The sequence below is a fragment of the Triturus cristatus genome, chromosome 10, assembly GCF_964204655.1.
Source record: "Triturus cristatus chromosome 10, aTriCri1.1, whole genome shotgun sequence".
Lineage (NCBI taxonomy): Eukaryota > Metazoa > Chordata > Amphibia > Caudata > Salamandridae > Triturus > Triturus cristatus.
Genome location: NC_140593.1, coordinates 948,268,899 through 948,290,037, shown reverse-complemented (window position 1 = coordinate 948,290,037; position 21,139 = coordinate 948,268,899). Strand labels below are relative to the sequence as shown.

Sequence of the window (21,139 nt, the reverse complement as noted above, 5' to 3'; positions counted from 1 at the left end):
TGCACTAAGTGGTGAAACCCTAAGGAGTCCTCTGGAGGAGACGGCCTGGATGGGTATAGGTCGTCCTGAGGCATATCAGGTATGTCAGGGTTGTGGTAGTCTTCCCATGGGTCTGGGGTCCCCGGTGGAGTGGGGTCCATTGGGGCGTCCGCCGGGTCATAATCTGGATCCCCGTAATCCGGATCTGGGGACGGGGTCGGGGAGTGATGAGGTAAGGGCGGCGGAGACCTGGGAGGGGGAGGGGGTGGAGGAGGTAGAGGAGGAGGTAGTGGGGAGGGCACTCAGAGGAGAAGTAGCAGAGTCCTTCCGCTTGGGCGGTGGAGGAGGAGCCGGTGTGTCAAGACGTCTTTTCTTGACAACTAAAGTCAATAGCCCAGTCTTTAGATCTTTAAATAGAGTCTTTTGCAAAGGGTCTGGTGTAAAGAGATCCAGTGGCGCCGAATCGTCCGCTGGCGCCGATGTTTTTGGAGCCGAGGGTTTGGATGGTTTCTGTGCGCCATGCTTTTTTGGTACCTCCGGTTTTTTCGGCGAAGGAGTTTTCGGCGCCGGAGCGTCGGTGCCGACAGATTTGTGTTTGTGTTTTGTCGGCACCGAGAGTCCAGGCTTCGGCACCGGTGGCTTCGGAGTCGAGCTGGGTATCACTTTCTTCGGTGCCGGATGGTGTTTTTCGGCACCAGGCGTCGGCTGGCTCAAGCCCGAGCTGCCGTGAGACTTCGACACCGGGCCCGAAGGTGGGGTGATAGAAGCTGTGTGCTTGGTTTTGCCCAGGCCTGCAGGCGAGGGTGTAACCGGAGTCTCTTTGGTTTTGGGCGCGGGGGAGGGAGGGGGTACAGTACTCACGACCCGCTGCGCCGGTGTGATGTCCTCCACGTCGGAGTCGTCGGCCTCGGAAGCGCGGACGTCGTCCTCCTGCTCGGTGTGTAGTTGCCCCGAAGCTTCGGCGTCGTCTCCGAAGATGTCCGGTGGAGCCGCGGTCGAGGAGTGCGCCATGGTGCGTCGAGCTCTTCGATCCCGGATGGTCTTTTTTGATCGAAAAGACTTACAGGCGGGGCAGTCTCTAGCCTCGTGTTCTGGAGAGAGGCAAAGGTTACACACCTGATGGAGGTCGGTGTGGGGAAATTTAGACCCACATTTTGGGCACTTTTTGAACAGAGTCCTTTCCATCGGCCGGGACCGGAGTCGAGGAGGGCCCGAAGGCCGGTGCCGATGTACGGGATGGAGAAAAGTGCCGCTTCGAGAGATGAAGATTGATGAAGAAACTCGAAGAACGAGGATTTTCCGTCGAGGCTGGAACCGTAGAAGTTCGAAGCCGGAGCACGAAGTATCACATCCGAGCCCGATGGCGGAAAAAAACAATCTGAGGATGGAGCCGAAGCCCATGCGCAGTACGGACCGAAGGAGGAGTCACCGAACTCGTGACTTCCAAAGACTGTCCAAAGAACAAAAACAAACTGCAAACATCCGGGCCCAACACCAGATGGCGATCTATGCTAAGTGTACAATCTGCAGCTCATATGCCTCGAACATCATTTTTTTTTATAAAAAGTGTTAATAAAAGCACATCTGTTCTCCCAGGGAAAAGTGCTTTTATACATACCGTTGTTAAAACGAAACTGCAAATGCTTTAATTTGCAGAATATGTTCCCAGAAAAAAAGCAAAAGAATGTACAGACACTTCTAAAAATGCGATCATAACAGTTGTACAAAACCAAAAGTGTGCGCTTAAAGAAAAACAACAGCAACACCGGGAGCTCTGGGTGGGAATGAGAGAGGGGAAGCAGCACACTGGGAGAAAAGTAGAAGAGATATGCACTCTCATGGCATGCTGGTAGCAAAAGAAACAATCATTTGCAATGCAATAGGTCTCGCATTACTGAACGTTTGAGCTATTGGCATTGCATTATTATTTGCAACGCCAATAGCTCAAACTTATCAAATGCGAGACCTATTGAATTGCAAATGCGTCTTTTCTTTTAAATCTTGGACTAATTTTATTGCATTATAAAACAAGACTAAAAGTCCTACAACTCAAAATAAAAATCTTTGACTGGAGCCGCACATCATGCATGGACCTAGGAGACGTGGAAGGGCTGTACACAACCTTTTGAGAATTTTCATCCTAGATTTAAAACACAAACACATTAGCTCAGTAAACTACCTTACTTGAAGGGAATTAACTGCATAATGATTTTAGTCTGCAGTTTGGTGTTGGGGTACTGTAAGCTAAGAAGCAAGAGTTGGTGGCTGAAAATAAAGACGATCCCTACCACTTAGAGCAGTTTTGTCACTTCATAACAGATTTATAAAGCTTACAGAATTCTTCCATCCAATGGTGGAGCTCAGAATCCCTTTTTAAGGGAAGTTTGCAACAGGGGTATTAATAAAGGTGTGTCTCGAATTAGTCACTATGTTGGTATCCAGGATTTGGATCAACATCTTCAGAGTGAATTTCCCCAACATCTTTTGACATACACTAATCTTTATAATATATGCTTATTTGTCACACCTCATAACACTCAATAGGCAGAAATGGTTACATGTGGAAGGCAAGTTGCAAAGGTATTGCTACATGTAACATTTTTTTTCAGAGTGAAATTTTTATTAAATCCAATTCTTTGCAACAATGGCAAAGCACTATAATCTCATTTATGTAGCTCAATGTGAAGCTAGAATGGTAGCCAATCAATTCCTTAGTGCAGTCAGCCATAGCGCAGCATACCTAGAGTGCATGTCCATAAAGAAGTGTTTAATAATCATGCATGCCAGAGGCCATGCTACAGCCATGCATGTATCTGGCAATGATGTTTCGAATAAAATCTAAATAATAAATATATTTGCTACTTTTCATTTATGTATGTGATGTTGATTTTATTTATAGAGTTTTATGAGCTAGCATCAACCTGCACAGTTTACAATCTAACATCTAATACTTGCCTCGATCTACACTTTTGGAGAATCAAACTCCACAACAAGATGGTCTATCTTTCGAAACCCCTTTGCCAAACCAATGTAACACATTAGACATGTTCCATCTAGTGTATGAAGTGGTCTTTCTGCTATGATTAAGGGTTCGGAAAGAATGCAGGTGATGCTATAGTCTTATTTAAAAATAAACAAATTAGTTGTAAATGGTGGACGTCTTGTCATTACTACCATATCCATTTTAGCAGTACGAAAGACTCTTTAGTTGATAGCACTTGGTACTCATACAGTCCACCAAATGATGCACAGCTATCAGGGGCATCAAGAGGCATTTGAGCACAAGTTCAAATGTTGATCCCATTAACCTGAAAACCTAATGAAAACATAGGAGGCAGGTGGTGTTCTATGTAAAGACTATGCAAAAAGCATCTATTGCTCGTATTGTAAATGTTGAAGGACCCTTATGCATGGTGTAAAATCTGCTAGATGTACCTCAACAGATGCCCAGTTCATATTTCAATCTAGCAAATGTACAAATATGATAAGATTTTTACTAAGAAACAAAAACAATTATAATAAAAAGAGTCATTTCGTAATATAGGATAATGATGCATTATGATGGCTAACAAAAATCAAAAGGTGTTAGACGGAGTTGTGCAACAGGGGCGATTTTGGTGGAAGCCCAGAATAATTACCAGTCACTGACATTAATTCAAGCATTCAAAGTATTCAAACTATCATGTTTTGTTATTTTTTTGGTATAACTATAAGGCGGCAATTATGTCTGGATGTATGCCGAATATCCCGATATTCCATAGGAATCAGGCTGCACCTAAGTTATGAGGCCCAATAATGCTAAACCAGGTCTATTGTTGCTTGTGTTTCGTACACAAGGAACGTGGCCTTGTGGTAGGGCCAGGCTGTCCCTTTTGACAGGCAGTTGGTCTGTCTGTAGTGGAATAATAAACAAAAATAGACTGACCAAATAGACAGACTGTAACACAGCCCAGAGTAATTACAAATGGTGGAGACCACATCTTGTGGCGATTCATCATTTTTGAGCCCTGATTGAGCAGAGTTTTCAGATATGCGCATTTTGAAGGGATTATGCATATATGGTGTGCTATTTAAGACAGCCTTAAAGGTGGTAAAAGCCCAAAACAATAGAAGGAGGTTGTGACCAAGGAAACAGCAAAGTTGAGTGAATGATTTTAGGATTTAGGTACGGTGAGCAGGTGAAGAATAGTGCATTGCAGAGAACTTATTCAGGCATGGCAGGGTGGTATGAAAATCTTGGAATCTGAGGTACAGGACGGTGTGGAAGACCACAGAAGGCCTTTATACTGGACCTGCTGCGGGATGAGAGCCAAACAACAACTAAGCAGTGTAGGAAGCTGTCTCTTTATATGATATAGAGGCGTCAACCTCATCCAAATCTGGGTCCTCTTCCTGAGGAAGGTTCACAATTTTCATGTATGACATCCTAAGCGGCATGCTTTTAAGCCCACAGCACATTGCGCCCTGGATGTTTGAGCCGATGCTTATGATGCTAAAAGTGAAACTACTTATTAACAAAGGCAGTGGTGGTATCTGTGGGGCATGACGTGCCCATGCTTTTTTTTATTTAAGAAAACAATTTTCCTACTTTATGTGAAACGACAGCACAGACTTTATTCGGACAATTGAAATGCTTCAACTTAAGTGTAAGGCAGGGAGTTTCCTGTTCTGCGACCCCGAGGGAGGGGCAGAAAGCTTAACATGCCTCGACAGGGTGCCCGTTTCCCTGAAAGAAATGTAAATGTGCACAACTGGTCAATCTGCAAATTTAAATTGTGCTTGGAAGCCTGTATTGACTTTAATTGGTGGAATGACTTGAAGCTTCCTGATTACACATTTTTATTCTTTATGAGGCACTGTAAGGGAGCTACCAGCTAATCTGTGAAGTTTGTGCTTTTAAAAGACAGTTATAAAAAATTGCACTACATACAGTCTTCTATTACTAAAATCTATACTTTGGAAGCACATTTTCTGTTCATTTTGTAGCGGTCTACCATATACTGTGTGCAATAGAAGTTTAAAATAATGACTTGGATACCCTGATGACATTGCCATCAGTGAGCATGAAATGTCAGTTTGTCATGACCACTGTATTTATGGTCAGCCCTACTAATATATGTGAAGCAAATTTCAGTAAACCAAATAAGAGTTTGTTTTTTGTATAGCATGCACCCTTACTTCATGGCGCTCTCAAATTAGTTGGCCAAGGAAAATGAGCGTGTGAAGTAAAGTGATTTGCCGGACATGCCTCTGTCTTGTTAATAGCAGGTGCAGGAGATCCCAGAGAGGCAGCTCTTCAACTGGATAAATTGAGTGTTCAATACACGTTCTTCATTCGAATTCCAGTTTCCACTCAGCTGTTATGTATTCAGTGGTTTTTATATTTTAAGAACTACATTAGGGAGGAATAGAGGCACAGTTTGGAGCGCTGGGTCCACCTCCATTTAGGGTCACTAGTTCCATGGGGCAATGGCAGGGCCAGGGTAGATATTCAACTGGAGCCAGCTTCTAGCCTTGCCTGGCTTGATCATCTCTAGTTGGGAAGAAGCTGACACTGCTTGTTTCCTACAGCACTGTCTGGTCACCTATGGAAGAGAATGCTGCTGGTGTCTTACACTACTGGGGGCAGGACAGGGGACTAAGTGCTATCATGACAGTACTGACAGGGCATTGCTGGTAGAAAGCTCACACTGCTCAAGGAAGCTAACATTCCTGGGGTCCTACGGGCTACACTGCAGAGAGGTCACTACTACAGTCTTAGCACTCACAGGGCACTACTGAGGAAAGGTCATATTAGTTGAAAGGGTCCTCTGCTCCAGGTATTCTACACCACAAGCAAAGCCTGCCCCTCTTTCAGAACTCGATGTTCAGCACCGATCTGAAGCTTAGCCCCACAAGGGGCTGCTATATGCCAAGAAAAACAAGCAATAACTAGTCCAAACCCGGCAGCATGAACTAGGACCAATTTCGACCCAAGCTTTCATATAATACCAAGCTACTTGGATTCACCCTAGACGCCAACCTCGGTATCAAGGACCTCGCTTCCAAGTACTTATTCATCCAGCCCAGAAGCGGAGAAGAACAAGTTACTTACCTTCGGCAACGATGTATCTGTAAGAAACATTAGTTAGATTCCTCACCTTAGAATATCCCCAGGCGTCAGACTGGATCCGGAAGATTTTTCGTCAGCAATACCCCTTGCGCGTCGCTAGGCGTCGTCTGCGGCTCCGCGTCCGTCGTCGGCGTCGTGCGCCGGAATGACGTCGGAGTACTTAGACGCCGCCCTCGCGCGCTGACGTCAGTTCTTGTACATAGCTTTCCGCGCCAGGAACGCAGAGCCATGCAAAGACCGACACTGGTGCCAAAAATAAAATCTAGGGGCCTGAAAAGGACAACCTTAACCCTAGATGTCAGTTCGCAGAACGGGGAGGATGGGTGGGTCGGTGAGGAATCTAACTAACTAATGTTTCTTACAGATACATCGTTACCGAAGGTAAGTAACTTGTTCATCTGAAAGAAACACGTTAGTTAGATTCCTCACCTTAGAATAGATACCCAAGCAATACCATCCCCGGTGGTGGGTCTGCGAACCAAGATCACACCAGAAAGTCCTGGAGGACAGAACGGCCAAAGAAGCCATCCCTCCGGACTTGGCTGTCAAGGCAATAATGCCTGGCAAACGTGTGTAACGAAGCCCACGTCGCCGCCTGACAGATGTCCTGCAAAGGGACTCCCCGTCCCAAAGCAGTAGTAGCCGCTGTGGCCCGAGTAGAATGGGCGCGCAGCCCAACAGGAGGGTCCTTTTTTGCCAAAGAATAGCAAATTTTGATACACAAAACGACCCACCGAGAGATGGTCCGTTTGTGCACAGCTTTCCCCTTCTTAGCGCCCACGTACCCAACAAAAAGCTGGTCGTCCACCCGGAACTGTTTTGTGCGGTCCAGATAAAAGGAGAGCGCACGTTTTGGGTCCAGACGGTGGAGCCTCTCTTCCTCTTTGGAAGGATGCGGAGGCGGAAAGAAGGTGGGCAAGGTGACAGACTGCCCAAGATGAAATGGAGTCACCACTTTCGGAAGAAAGGAAGGACGAGGCCGAAGGACAACCTTGTCCGGATGAACAGAGAGAAAAGGAGGCTTTGAAGATAAAGCCTGGAGCTCACTCACCCGTCTAGCCGAGGTGATGGCTACCAGAAAAGCAGTCTTAAGAGTCAGAAGACGAAGAGGACAATTGTGAAGAGGCTCGAAGGGAGCACACATTAGAAATGTGAGAACAAGATTCAAGTCCCACTGAGGCATTACAAAAGGGACAGGAGGGAACGTGTGAGTAATGCCTTTTAGAAAGCGTGTAACCACAGGGGACTTGAAAAGAGAAGGCTGATCAGGAAGCCGCAAGAAGGCGGAGATGGCAGCAAGATAACCTTTCAGGGTGCCCAGGGCAGAGCCCTGCCGGGCCAGAGAAAGAAGAAAGAGGAGAACCTCAGAAAGAGGGGCGGAAAGGGGATCCACAGCCTTTGCTGTGCACCATGCCACAAATTTGTTCCACCGGCAGGCGTATACCGTCTTTGTGGAGGGACGCCTGGCTGCCAGAATGATATCACAGACTTCAGGAGGCAAGTCAAATGGCATCAACTGCCGCCGCTCAATCTCCACGCATGGAGGTGGAGGCTGGACAGGTTCGGGCGGAGGACCGTCCCCTGCTGCTGCGACAGAAGATCCTCCCGAAGGGGCAGACGTATCGGGGGATCGGTCAGCATACTGAGTAGCTCGGGATACCTTCTTCAGCACTCTGGGCAGAAGTGGTATAGGCGGAAAGGCGTACAACAGACCGCAACTCCACTCGTGACGAAAAGCGTCGCCTAGCGAGTGCCGCCTTGGAAATTCCAACGCGCAGAACTGCTGACATTGCGCGTTCTCTTCGGTGGCGAATAGATCTAACCAAGGCTCTCCCCACTGCTGAAAGAGACCTTGCGCCACTTCGGAGTTCAGACGCCATTCGTGATCCATCATGCACCGGCGGCTGAGTTCGTCCGCTCTGGCGTTCAGAGAGCCCGCCAGATGTTGAACCACTAGGGTGACGCCCTGGTGTTCCAGCCACGTCCAGAGGCGCAGAGCCTCCTGACAAAGGGTCCACGACCCCACCCCGCCCTGTTTGTTGCAATACCACATGGCGGTGGTGTTGTCCGTGAACACCTGCACGACATTGCCCCTGACAGAGGGAAGGAAGGCTTTCAGTGCAAGTCGGATCGCTCTCAACTCCAACAGGTTGATGTGGAGACGAGACTCCGCCGGAGACCAGAGGCCTCTGATCTCCGCCTCTCCCATATGGCCACCCCAGCCCAGGAGGGACGCATCCGTCACTACGACATGCTCCGGTTGGGGAAGGGAGAGGCTCCTGCCCATGACCCAATCGCGGTCCGTGAGCCACCACTGCAACTGTTGTGCAGTGCCCTCCGAGATCAAGACATGGTCGGACAGGTTGCCGTGATGCTGGGCCCACTGAAACTTCAGGTCCCACTGCAGAGCCCGCAAGCGCCGCCTGGCGTGATGCACTAGTAGAATGCAGGAGGCCATCAGCCCCAGAAGCCGCAACACTAGCCTGCCCGAAACCCAGGATAGAGGCCGAAAGATGGGAATCAGGGCCTGTATATCCCGGACCCGCTGTTCCGGTGGATAGACCCGGAACTGCGCCGAATCGAGAACTGCTCCGATGAAGAGGAGCTTCTGAGAGGGACTCAGGTGTGACTTCGGCACGTTGATGGAAAATCCCAGCGAATGCAGGAGATCCGCCGTAGTCTGGAGGTGGGAGACGACTGCCTGGGGCGAGCCCGCCTTTAACAACCAGTCGTCGAGATAGGGGAAGACTGGAACCCCTGATCTGCGCAGATGAGCTGCGACCACCGCCATCACTTTCGTGAACACCCGAGGGGCACTGGTGAGGCCGAAGGGGAGCACGGTAAACTGAAAATGCTCTTGGCCCACCGTGAACCGCAGGTAACGCCGGTGGGCCGGCAGGACGGGGATATGGAAATATGCGTCCTGCAAGTCCAACGCTACCATCCAGTCTCCGGGGTCTAGGGCAGCTAGAACCTGAGCCAAGGTTAACATCTTGAACCTTTCCTTTCGGAGGAAGGCATTGACGTTCCGGAGGTCCAAGATGGGGCGTAGGCCCCCTTTGCCCTTCTTGGGAACCAGAAAGTAGTGGGAATAACAACCACGACCTACTTCTGGACTCGGAACGCGCTCGACGGCCCCCTTGGCCAAGAGGGCCGAAACTTCCTCGCGGAGAAGATTCAAATGATCCCCCGAGATACGGTGGTGCTGCGGTGGCATGGCTGGAGGGGTCGTCTCGAAGGGGAGGGAGTAGCCCCTTCGGACGATTTGCAGCACCCACCTGTCCGATGTAATGGACCGCCAGTGGAGCAGGTGATGGCGAACTCTGCCGCCCATTGGCGTGGAATGGGCCTGAAAGCTCGGACTAGGAAGGCTTTGAGGCGGATGCTGCCGGGGTGGATGTGGGCTGACCACGTCGTCCTCCAGATCCGCCACGGCGGAAACCACGTCCGCGACCGCGCGCAGGTTGGTTCTGCGGCTGGGCGGACGTGAGGAGGCGCCCCTTCCTTGGCCACGAAAGGGGCGAAAAGCGGAGGTGTGCGCCCGCGGAGCCGAGAGGCCCAAGGACTTGGCCGTAGCCCGGGAGTCCTTAAAGCGGTTCAGCGCACTGTCCGCCTTCTCACCAAACAGGCGAGTGCCATCAAAGGGCATGTCCATGAGGGTGTTCTGGACATCCCCGGAAAATGACGTGGACCGCATCCAGGCGTGGCGGCGGAGCGCCACCGTGGTGGAAATCGCCCTACCCAGCGAGTCCGTGGTGTCAAGCCCACATCGTATGGCGTGCCGCGCTGCATCCCTCCCATCGGCCAAAGCCTGGGTAAGACGTGTCCGGACCTCCTCCGGACACAGGGGCAGCACGTCCTCCACCATATCCCACAGAGAATGGGAATAACGGTCCAAGAGACAGGCGGTGTTCAAAGACCGCAGGCCCAAACTAAGGGACGAGAACAGTTTCTTGCCAAACTGCTCGAGTCTCTTGGAATCCCGGTCCGGCGGAGCGGTCGGGAAGGAGGATTGGGAGGTAGAGGCCTGAATAACCAGACTCTCGGGGGTGGGGTGTTGGGACAGGAAACTGGGGTCGCCCGGAGCAGGGCGGTGGCGCCTGGCAACGTTCCTATCCACAGGAGGAACTGTGGAGGGCTTGGACCAGGTGCCCTGCAGAACGTCAGTGAGGGCCTCATTGAACGGCAGCAGAGGCTCAGTGGAGCTTGCTGCGGTTTGAAGCACCTCAGTGAGGATGTTAGTCCTCACAGCCACGGCAGGCAGCTCGAGCCCAAGGGCTGCGGCCGCCTTGCGCAGCACCACAGAAAATGCTGCACCCTCCTCCGAAGCCACAGTCGGAGGAGAAGTGAATCCAGTGTCTGGCAAGGTATCCAGACCACTGGCCTCCCCCAGTTCATCTGCCCAGTCCTGTGAAAGCTGCGACTGAACAGCCATAGGGTCCTCGAACCCCTCCCAGTCGCCCCCGTCTTCCGATTCCTGATAAACAGGAGAAATGATCGGAGCCGGACTGTAGAGATGATAGGTCTCAAGCGGCGCCGGACGCGGCGTCGGTCGACGCCGTTGCGGCGCCGGGTCCGGAATAGGGCTAAACTGGGGTTGGACGCCGTCCGGAGTCGGCACCGAAGGCGTCGGCGTCGCCGGAGGTGTAGGTGTAGGCGTCGCCGGTGGCGGCGTCGGTGGTTCATTCGCCGGCGCCGGTGGAGGAGTGGTTAGGTCAACCGGCGTCGACAGGGGCCCAGGCATGGGCCCCGCGGGGACCTGCGGCGTCGAGACCGGAGTCGTCGACGGCGCTGGGGCCGAAGCCGCCGGCAGGCAAGGTCGCCCAGTCGAGTCCGCGGGGCCCGAAGGCGCGCCAGCGGGCGTCGATGGCGGGGCCAGGCTCCTCATGGCCGAGAGGAAGGCACTGACCTCCGCCGGCGTCGCGTTAGTCCCAGGGACCGGAGGGTATGGGGACGGGCGCGGCGCCTGCGGCTCCGCCGGAGCCGCGGGGGTGGAACCACCCGGACCCTCGGCCGAGTCGCGCGACCGGCGAGGGGAGTCCGAAGAGCGATGTCGCCTCTTGGACTTCTTAGAGCGTTTGGACTTACCCGACGACTTGGAGCCCGACGATCGATGGTGGCGTCGGCTAGGGCTCCGCGAGCGATCCTTGGACCTCCTCCTGGACCGGGATCGCGCACGACGCGGAGCCGAGTGGCGAAGCTCGAGAAGCTTGCGGGACCGCTCCCGCCGAGCCTTCGAAGTCAGGGCCTGGCAATCGGAGCACGACTCCGCGTCGTGGTCGGGGCCTAAACAGTAGAGGCACCGGCGGTGGTGATCGGTCACCGACATCAGTCGATGGCAATCCTCGCAAGCCTTGAACCCAGGCATCCTACCGGCACCAGATGTCGACAGACAAGGATCAAAAGTGATCAAAAAAGATTTAGTCAAAAAAGACTAAAAGGGGTAGCTCTCCCGGATCTGCGCTTACTGGCGCGGAAAAAAGAAGAACAAGAACTGACGTCAGCGCGCGAGGGCGGCGTCTAAGTACTCCGACGACGTCATTCCGGCGCACGACGCCGACGACGGACGCGGAGCCGCAGACGACGCCTAGCGACGCGCAAGGGGTATTGCTGACGAAAAATCTTCCGGATCCAGTCTGACGCCTGGGGATATTCTAAGGTGAGGAATCTAACTAACGTGTTTCTTTCAGATCTCAATATTCATTCATGGCATCTCATTTCTTGGGTTTCATAGTCAGTTCTTTGATACATTGTTAGACAGGTCATTCTCATCTTTGTGAATATTGTAATTATTTTTACTTTCTCTGTCACATTCTCATCCCTTCATGAGCACTACCTGGAGCACTTCACTCACATTCTCACCTTGGAGCAACTGTTGATCATGTAAATTCTTGATTTATTCATTATATAGACCTTTTTCATAACCAAGATATCCTGGTCATTTTTCTAATTCATAATTGTTGGTTGTTTCACAATAAAACAATTGTTTTCCCTTGAGAAGCTTACCAGTCAGTTGGACCACTTGTTGTATGTACTATTACTGGCCCAGGTCCAGCTGTGTACACCCTATTGTTATGTAATAATAAGGAAACAAGGACTGCCTGGTACCATCAGACTGGAGGTAATAATGAGCAAAAAAGAAAAAAACTAGATTGCAGACGCAGACCTTTTTTATCAATGCACCCAAGATCTGAAACAATATTTCGGTCTTTATTAGGGCCTCATAAACTCTGCTCTGGAACGAGCTACAGGCACCTCTTTAAAGGGCACTACATCAGAACCCCGTGGCCATCCAATCAGTTACCGACACTGCATGGGACTCCACAGTGGTTAGAAGAGGATTACATCTATGAGTATAATGCCTTCATTGGCTTCATCCATATTATTTTCAGGGCGAAAAATAGAAGTACTCAAAGGCCGTGCTTAAATCCCACACCAGCCCAAAAAAGTAACGTAATGGGGTGCTGCATACACCGGCCAATAGATTAAGGGAGCAGAGGGTCGAAAACGTTTGGGAACCACTGGACTACCCGGCTTTAGACTTTTATGGCTAGTGAGTGTCACCAACGGAGTCTCAATCACTGTAAATTCTGTGGAAATGGGCTGTGTGCACGAACTGTCGATGTCCACCTTTTTAAAAAAAAATAGACCAGTTGCTGTGCAGCTTCGTAAGAGGCTATGGGCTGGTTACACACGAACATGTGAGCACACTTGTGTGGGATGAACATATGAAACTATGATCTAGCTCAATCCAGAGCTTGCGCACAGGTAGCCTGTTGCCAGAAGGGCCCAATCAGGGATTGGTACTGACATGGTGTAGGCCTTATGAGGTGAGTGGGAATGGACAGTGTACATCTGTAGTGATTACTGAAAAGGTTGTTTGCTCACTGCATTGTACCTCATGGGTAAAAGAAAGTACCTCGAGTGATTATACAAAAACACTTTTGTCAGAACTGTACTCCTTATAGCAGTTTGAAACATAATAGAACTTTGACAGTGCTTGACCCAGTTCTTGGGAAAGGAAGGGGTGAAAAGGAAATCTGCAAGTGTTACCCACATTAACCTGGCCTGGACAGGCACAAGACCCCAGAGACAAAGGAGTAAGGCTAGACCTCTGGAGTCAAACACAGGAGGGTCTCCCCTCTAAAGGTTTAGTGGGAAGGGATAATGTAGCTTTGTCAGTTACGGGAGGGGATGAGGCTCACAGACGGTGTCATCTAATAGACAACTTCAAGTCTTCATCTTAAAAAAGTCCCAGAATGCTGTGCAGGAGGGTGGGGATAGGGGTGGAGTGATGTGGCACCCTCAGATTGGGCACCTCCTTTTAAAAACCCTTGCACAAGGGAGAGACACTTGAGAACTCCCTGGAACCCGGAAGAGTCCACGCCAGAGGAATGCCCATCTAAAAGGAGTAGTCACCAGATTCCACTGGATAGACTGAAGAATTTTAACATCAACTGGCACCCATGGACTGGGAGTATTCTTCCCAATCCAGGGGTGCTGCACTGCCCCCTCTCTCCCCTTATACCTTCTGAGGGACAGTAGAGGGATGGATCTGCCTGGGAAAGACCTTGGAGGGTTCCTCTGGATCGTTTGTGGACAGGTACTGCAGCTGGATGACCCCCAGCAGGAGGGGAGACACTGACTGCACTGCTAACATAGGTGTACTTTAACAAAGCCTAAGCCATGGGGTCTGGGGAATTAGGAAGGGAGGTACTCAGCTGGCTGCTGAAAAAGCCCCCAGGGAAGACAGGTACCAGGACAGATTCAGCAAAAGGAGCATTAAAAATCAATTTAATCGGAAAAGCAATGTTTAGGCTACTGAAGAAATGCACCTCGTGGCTAGAGCTTGCCTACCGAAGCCAAACTACACTTTTCTCGAGCAAAACATCTCTACAGGGCCAGATACATTGAGGTAGAAAGCCTGATCTGGGGGAAATGGCTTTTTTAGCACTCTGTTCCAATTTTAAAAACTTCTCCTGGGGAGGGAGGGCTAAACTCTGGAAGGTCTGCACATACTTATGGATTTAATTTTTCATGAAGAGGTGGTGTGCATTGGGTCCCCACCCTTATATCTATCATAACCACAAGGACCCCATCCCTCAGTGCCCGATGCAATCAAGATGGTCCCTGGCGGTTCCATTTCCTAGTACCAACTACAAAAGAGGTACGGCAGATCCCTGTATAGTGGTGTGGTCCATGCATGGTGGAGCGAGGCAAATACAACAGGACTGCACCTGCTCACAGAGAAAAGTGGGATAAGCCAGATGATGGTTCCTGCGCGGCATCCAGGAAAGGTGCCCTGCGCACAGGGAGACGGTAGGGGCTGCGAATCCCCCTCCTGATGCTACTCCTAACAAAAGGGTACCCCTCACAAAATAAGAACATGGTGCGAGGACGCAGTAAGGGGAAAATAATTGCATGTGGCAATATTGGTAATCTATTGTTCACAGGTCTGATCAGCTGCACCAGGAGAGCCCCTTGGCAAGAGCTAAAAAGAAGGATCTCTTTCTACTAGAATGCCCGAGGTAGAGCAAAGGCACCACCAACGGCTTTTGAATGTATTTGTGGGGGCTGCCAAAATTGTAGCAGCTCCCCCAGGCCAGCTTTAATGCCCCCATTTTTGTTTCTGGATATCTAAGCACTTAAGGCTCTGGAGTGAGAGGACCCCTATTAATTTGTCCTAAAGCTGTAGTAGCAGCACAGCAGAAGTATGAACGATTGTGTCATTCCCACTGATTTCAATTGCATTGCACCGGCTGTTTCGAACATGTTTTTGTTGCTTTATTATGCCTTGGAGTGTTCTGCTCACTACCCTGAGAGAGCCAAGAGCAACAATGGTGTACTTTGCTCCCAGTAAAGACAAGCATTGGCATAGCCAATAGGTCTCGCTTTTGGGACCTTATAAGTGTTTAGCCATGCAACAGTTGCATAACTAAATACTTAAAAGGTCCCAAAAGCGAGACCTATTGGCTATGCCAATGCTGGTTATTGCATGTAAGCCTGCGCCAGCGTGGTTGCCCAGCCGTGGGGCATGTACCTTTCTGAGACTGGCAGTGCCTGGCTGCATCAGATGGCTCTTGGGTAGTGTCTTGTCCTTGTGTGACTGTGTAAGAAACGCTGGGGAGGGAACATTTCTGCCTTCCTCAGACTGGCAGTGCCCGGCTGCATTAGACTGACTCTTGGATTCTGTGTGGCAGGTATGTGACTGTGTAAGATACACTGTCTGTCACACTGGCAGTGCCCGGCTGCATCAGAGGGGCTCTTGGATTCTGTGTGGCAGGTATGTGACTGTGTAAGATACACTGTCTGTCACACTGGCAGTGCCCGGCTGCATCAGAGGGGCTATCGGATTATGTGTGGCAGGTATGTGACTGTGTAAGATACACTGTCTGTGACACTGGCAGTGCCCGGCTGCATCAGAGGGGCTCTTGGATTCTGTGTGGCAGGTATGTGACTGTGTAGAAAGCTCTACCCAGGGCACTGATGCCTTTTTCTGACTGACAGTGCGTTCGCCTGCCTGGGGGTGGGGTCGTTGGGCCGGATGTGCTAGATGGGTGACAGTAGGAGACCTGCCCAGGGGCACCGTTGCCTTTCTCAGGTAGGCGCAGTGGCAAGACTGTCTTTGAAAAACGCTGAGATAAGTGTAGAGGTCGTTTTAGAGTCTGTTAAACGTCTGTCACCGTCCTCATCAGGACACCTCTCCTAAAAAGCTGGCACTAAACGTATCCTCTTGTGCGGCGCCCCCTCCCATCCCGATCCAACAGAGAACAGCCGCAGGACTTTGGCACCTAAGCGCGGAGGTGATTTAACAAATAAATAAAAGATTTTGTCTCTGTACTGAAGTAAAGATGCAAAAATAAAAATCCAGGGTGAATGCTCCTAAATCGCAGGGCATGTGCCGAAGACTCGAAAAAGAGGCCCTGTACAGAAAGAAGTGCAATGAGACATTAAACAAGCCCGGCGGAGCGTGGCGCGCGCGCTTGGCGGGGGAGGGCATTCCAGGCGGGGGAGCGGACCCTTTGAAGTAGGATGCCAAACGTATTGCATGGCGGCACGTTGCACGTGATTGTGCGCGTGCTCGCAATGCAATCCGCTTTTGGGAGCACTTTTGGGAGCCCCTTTACTAGAGTCTCGCTGAGTGATCGCTTACGCGATAGCCAGCGAGACCTAAAAAACTTGCAGACTTATTAATCATGGACAACCTGCATCCTTCGCAAGTAATACCCCAATTTCTTAAGAGTATTTAGCAAAAACCACAGTGCAAGTTGGCAAATTTGAGCAGTAAGCTAAAACCAAGTTGAAGAGGCCTTGAGACTATTAAAATATCAGTTTCCTTGTGCAATGTATCAGTAGCACGCACTTTAAGATGCAGGGAATGGCGTGTTTTTCTCATGTTAATTTAAAGTACTGTGGTGGTAAACTGGAATTTTACATTTGAAAAGTAGTAATAAAGGGGCAACTGTGTGTTTATTCATAAATGTTCTCTAAATAACGTGTTATTGGGCCAATTTTATTATATAAATAAATTCACACAAAAAAATACACTTAAATGTTAGTTATGTTTCATTAAACATAAAACCCAAAAAGCCATGAAATAAATGTGCCTGTTACAGAACGCAAAGCACAAAATGCATGCCTTAACTTGCACCTCACCATGTTCTGTACACCTTCTATTAAGGGTATATTCACACACACAACTTTAAAAACCTCAAGAACGTGCATGTTCGATGAAGGTATGAAAATATTAACTTTTAAGAAAGAAACCTGAAGTACACCAGTAAAGTTGAAGATATTATTTTGCAGAAAAATTGAGCATGTTATTTGGAGAGGTCTGGCACCAAGGATTGCGTTTGTGGTTTACCTTTATTGTATTTTTTTTTATTCCTGACCAGCAAATGAAAATGGTTACCAAGTTATTGATACAGGAATGCCTCACAGAAGGAGAGAATGTGCTTTACATACAAATATCTCATTGGGATTGTTGTAACTAAACCACAGAAGATACAGCGGTGTAAAAAACGCCATACAGCCATGGCACACAAGAAAAAACACAGAACATAATTCTAGTTCAAGGCTATTCATAGCAGTTAGAAACAGACTTACTTATCGAGATGAGGAGCGGGTCTTGTAGTTCTGATTGTAAAAACATCAATAGGAACAATGATGAAAGCCACAGATTCAGGTGAAAATGGATGGTGGTTATGTTTGAAAGTAGAATGGTAAGAAAAAATGAAAAGTGAAAACGTTAGAATTGTTTACAGGAGCAGTCACAATACATAGCATTTGAACATGAATACAACCAATTTTCAGGTAAGAATTCACAGTCTCAAACATCAATCCGAAAATACATCTGTTACTGAATCACTACACTTGCCAGTTAAGGACAATGAGGATATATGTACGTATGTATATCTATATCTATATATAAATGCTCCATCGTATCTAATCCAAAGCACGGATTACTGCAGGATAGTAGGACTAAGAAGCAAAGCAGCACTACAGAGCTTCTTTTTATATATTATTTATTTATATCACCAGTGCATACAAGGGATAGTCTACGCATTTCGGCGCTTGCCTTCCACAAGCATATAATCTTTTTTGTGTTTTATATACATAAAACACGTGTAGCAAAGTTCCAACTGATTGCTTAATATTCCGTTTAAGACCAGAAAGTTATAACTGTCTCCCAACCACCATGTACTGAGAATTAAGAATGTTGTACAGACTTTTGCAATGACAAACAGCTTCAAGTGTGCATATATATGAACATTCGGTCAGAAATTCAGTGTCTTATATGTTGATCCTTTCCAGAAGGACACCATTTTGGTTTCACTGCAAAGATAACATTGTATTTGACTTTAATTTTTATAAAGAATGCATAAACCGGTTTCACTTTTTACAGTGCTGTTTTTTTGTGGCAGCAGGGCAAAGGGGCTATTTTGAATTAGGAGATTCATGATTTACTCCTAATACTCCTGCCCTCTGAGAAAGTGGTTCCAATAGCTCACATACTTTACCTCAGAGCAAAGGGAGGTCACGGGATATGTACAATTCAACTAATGAAATAATTTGGCATCTTAACCTTGAGCTCTGATGCCGCATCATGGAGCAAAAGCACTGTGGCAGGATTAGACAACAGAACTTTGCCAGGTGACAGGAAAGATTCAGGGACAATTTTACAGTCAGCACTCCGTATTATGTCCATTTGAGATGTGGGCTAAGTCAGATGTTCGAAACCATGGATTTGCAGTTCCTCTCAAACAGGGGGAATGGAGGGAGGAAAAACCCTTCTCATGTTCTAAGTTAAAGGAAAAAGCTCCAATAGGAAATAGTGCCCTCACACATCCTGAAAGGTGTCATGTTTCATCATTTGGGCATGCTCCACATCGGGCCGGCACTGCAACGCACCAGAGGGTTCTTTGCCGGTGATCTTTTGAATGCCGTTATGTAATGTGGTGGATTAAAATAGGTTCAGTGATGCTAAGCATCAGAGCATTTAATGAAAAAGCTCACTACCCCAAGTAAAAAAATGTGGTGCTCAATTGAGATATAATGGACTTTAGTGAGCGAGGTGCATCAATTGGTTGTATAATGTGGTTAATTAAGATGTTGTCAGGCCAAAGATGCACTCCATTGGTCTACCTTTATGTTCTGATGAAAGGCAGCGATGAGCAAGGCTGCTTAGCATAACTCAAATAAAGGAAAGAGTTTCAGGGGGTAAACATGAAAGTAACAGTTCCATTATTTTTTGTGAAAAAACTAAGCTCCAAGCTCACCATGTACTCTATGAGCTAAAAATGCAAATACTCGTGCCATCTAGTGTTGGACTTGGAAGATACAAATTGTTTTTTTCCATAGAAATTCTTCTGAGTCACAAGGTATACTGTGACTCCTCCCTTAATAGGTAATGTGCGTGGACTCCATTGTTATACTGATTTCCGCACAGTCGGTGAGTGTAAGTTTGAAGGGGTTGGGAGTGAGAACCATGCCAGTGGTATGTAAAGAAAGTCTAAAGTTAATGTTATAGACACTGGCCCTGGATAGGAGGGTGTGTGCATGTGAATCTACACTACTACAAGCTACAAACATATACTTACTGGGTTAGCAAAATATTACATTCATAGCATGTCATTTTTGTCAACGTAGTACATTAAGGCTCTTTGACATCTCAGGTGTGAAGAACTCTCTCGGCTACAGTCTTAACAAAAGAAAAAACAGGAAACTCAATTGTCTGATCAAGGTGTAACGGAGAAACAACCTTTGGAAGGAAAAAAATTGTTCCTGCTACTCACTTATGTGCGTTAACAAAGTTATGGCTATAAGAAAATCCACGTTCCAGGAAAGAAACTGCAGAAGACAGGAATGCAATGGCTTGAATGGGGATCAATAAGCCAAGTGAGAACTATACTAATGATCCATAGAGGGACAGGTGGCATTCTAAATAGATTCATTTTTTAAGGCCTTACGTAAAAGCCTTAACAGGAATTTCGAAAAGAGAAGAATGTTCTCTATTTTGCATATATAAACCAATGAATGAGATGTTCCTACCGCCACAGTCTGAAGCATGAACAACAAAACTCTAAGTCCAGGAGCCTCATAGGTCTGTGTCTGAAACCGATGATGGAAGAAAAACAATCTAACAATGGAGTCGGAATCCATGCACATTCCCTACTAAGGGAGGAGTCACAGCATACCTTGGGACTAAGAAGAACTTCTTTAAAGAAAAACAATTTGTAACATCCAAGTCCAACACTCAATGGCAGTGGTATGCAGAGCATGTGTATGTATAGCCTCACATGCTACAAACAGAATTTTACTACTTGCCTACTACTGAAACTGATCTTTCACCAACGCTATTTATCACTGAGAAAAGACTGATGTACTATAATGTAAGTGATTTAAAAACACTAATATGGGACGTTGTAAGCAACTTGCTTTGAGTAAACACAGAAAATTGGGTATTTTTTGTAGCCAGAAATATTCGAAAGTTAAATCATCATGGTGTAATGATACTTCCTGAATAGAAAGCACTCATCATACAAGTGATTCCATCAAACAGGAGATTCGCTATCAGCTTGGATATGAATGGCGTTTTTCCTGTTGCCTGGCAAATACAAAGTTCATACCATATACATAATTAATTTATTTTTCAGAGAAGGATAAGACTTATGAATAGCAGTCTGAGTGGAAAGTGACAGAATATGATCACTTATCTGGATAACAATGTTTATGCCAGAATAGAAAGGTTTAGTTAAGTCTTACTGGGATGACCATTCACTAAGGAGCATATGAACTATTTTAATAGTCATAAGAAACGTTCTATTTGTTCTGGGGCAAAACATGGTTGTTTGAGAGGTATATCCTACATATTGAGTGCAGTAAAGTATTCAGGCATCTGCTGATTACGCCAAATTTAAAGTTTGTCAGGGTAGGGATTGTATGAAATCTAAGAATCCACTGAAAGCCCTAGCAGTGGATGTCAAGATATTAACAATGAATCAGACAGTTTTTCAAAGAACCATCGCATTGCAGACTTATAACCGAAACCTCTCCGTGCACCCTCATAATGGAAGACAGATTTATGAAACCATTAGATAATACGAATGGGGGAGGCAGGGGTGTTGGGGGGCGCTAGGAGTTGTGTAGCAACGGTCTCAGGGAGAAAAAGAATCATCATACAATATAACCGCAATTATGGAGAATAAAAGTTAAATTATCTTGTGTGCCTTCTAAATTAATGGCATTATTGTAGTAGCGCCTAAGCAGTCTTACAGAAATAAAACTGAAGTATCTACCAAGGCTTCCTAAAGCAGGACCAGGCAATAATGCACTATACTAAACTATTAGAGCAATGGAATCATGAATCCGCATGTTTTGTGTAGAGTCACAACAGATGGGAGCAATTAGGTGTCTCTTTTTTCCCTTTTTCAGTTGAAAGCCAGACTAGAACACTTTTATAATTTTAGACTACGATTTCAAATCGTCAACTAGATGTACATTCCCCTGGTTTACGCAAACTGTCAGAGCATTTTTGCAGGACAAACG

The 21,139-nt window shown here is 47.7% G+C and overlaps 1 protein-coding gene across 5 annotated transcripts in view; it reads right to left on the bottom strand.

Annotated features, from left to right (window-relative positions):
* Nucleotides 1-21,139, bottom strand: part of NKTR (natural killer cell triggering receptor) — a 376,878-nt gene that overhangs the window by 184,550 nt on the left and 171,189 nt on the right. For all 5 annotated transcript variants that reach the window (XM_085628781.1, XM_085628782.1, XM_085628783.1 and 2 more), the window contains one exon: nt 17,198-17,227. In XM_085628781.1, coding sequence (XP_085484907.1) covers nt 17,198-17,227 — 30 coding nt within the window. The remainder of the gene's footprint in view (nt 1-17,197; nt 17,228-21,139) is intronic.